The 1350-nt window shown below is 45.8% G+C and overlaps 1 protein-coding gene across 1 annotated transcript; it reads left to right on the top strand.

Moving 5' to 3' along the window:
- Window positions 1-223: 223 nt before the first annotated feature.
- On the top strand, window positions 224-859 carry LOC149205993 (uncharacterized). Its single transcript, XM_089397560.1, has one exon. The coding sequence runs from the start codon at window positions 224-226 to the stop codon at window positions 857-859; it is 636 nt and encodes a 211-aa protein (XP_089253686.1).
- The last annotated feature ends 491 nt before the right edge of the window (window positions 860-1350 follow it).

The following is a 1350-nucleotide window of genomic DNA, read 5'->3' as shown; positions in this document are numbered from 1 at the left end:
GCAGCCATTGGGATGGCACTCTACGCCCAAAGGACTCGAAAAAAAGAGGTCGGAAGACAGATCTGCAAAGAACGATAGAGATTGGGAAAATCCTGGTAGATTCAGGCAGATATGCTAAGTTGACAAAGTACTTCAAGCCCTCTGTCAGCGGTTAATCATGAAGCTTGTATCCTGGAATATAAGAGGGCTAAACAGCCCCGGAAAACTCAGGATGTTAAAAAACATGATAAAAAAGGAAAAGCCCCAAATATGCTTTCTCCAGGAGACTAAGTGTACTAGCTCTACGTTAGACAACATTTTTTCAAAAGCCTGGCCTGGATGTCGATCAGTAGCGGTAGACGCTTCTGGAGCCTCGGGAGGGCTGGCTATTGCATGGAATACCCAAGCGGTCTTCCTAACAGATTTTCATGCAGCACACCATTTGATACAGGCTACCTTCCACATTCTGGGGACCAATATACATGGCAACCTATCAAATGTCTACTTTCCGCAAGACACTGGCAGTAAGGTAGCGCTCCTTGACACAATTGAAGCCCTAAGCAATAGCAGAAAATTCCCGCTCTGGATTGCTGCAGGGGACTTCAACATGATCACCAAATCTGAAGAAAAGCTAGGAGGAAGGAGTAGAATGGAGCCTGAAGTCAATCGATTCAAGGAGTTCATACATTCGACATCTCTTATAGACATGTCGTTCTGCAATGGCACCTACACTTGGAGCAATCGCAGGGCTGGCAAGCACCAAATCGCCTCCAAGCTGGATCGCTTCCTCCTCTCTGACAACGCGGTCCACTTAGGAGGAGATATCTCTGCAGCCATCCTCGCTCATACCGGATCAGACCATTGGCCAATAGCTCTTTAATGGCAAAGACCAGGTAACATGATCAAAATACCCTTCAGGTTTGAAGGATTTTGGCTCACTCATCCTACTTTCAAGGAGTTTGTTAAGACCACCTGGGCCTCGTTCATCCCCCCAGAAGGAGCGAAAATGTACCAATTCCAGAAGAAACTAATATTTCTCAAAGGCCATCTGAAAAGATGGAATAGGGAAACTTTTGGTAACATCTTCGAGGAGAAGCAAAAGCTCACGCAGGACCTGGAAACTCTTCACCAGCAGATCATCACGGAGGGGCACACGGAAGCCACGCTGGAGTAGGAACGTCTCATCCACAATCTTTTGGAGGATAGAAGGCAGCAGGAAGAAATCTATTGGAAGCAAAAGTCAAGAGTTAGATGGTTGAAGGAGGGGGAGCGTAACACTAAATTCTTCCATAGAACAACAATTCAAAGGAGAATGCATAACAATATACCCTTTATCCAAAACCAATCAGGTGCAAAGGTAGAAACTCATGA

The sequence above is a fragment of the Pinus tabuliformis genome, chromosome 1_2, assembly GCF_031772625.1.
Source record: "Pinus tabuliformis cultivar Carrire ecotype Pingquan chromosome 1_2, CPIR1, whole genome shotgun sequence".
Classification (NCBI taxonomy): domain Eukaryota; kingdom Viridiplantae; phylum Streptophyta; class Pinopsida; order Pinales; family Pinaceae; genus Pinus; species Pinus tabuliformis.
This window is presented reverse-complemented; position numbering and strand designations above follow the sequence as displayed.

Excerpts from the sequence above, each read along its gene's own strand:
- LOC149205993 (XM_089397560.1), top strand. The coding sequence starts at position 224 with ATGATAAAAAAGGAAAAGCCCCAAATATGCTTTCTCCAGGAGACTAAG.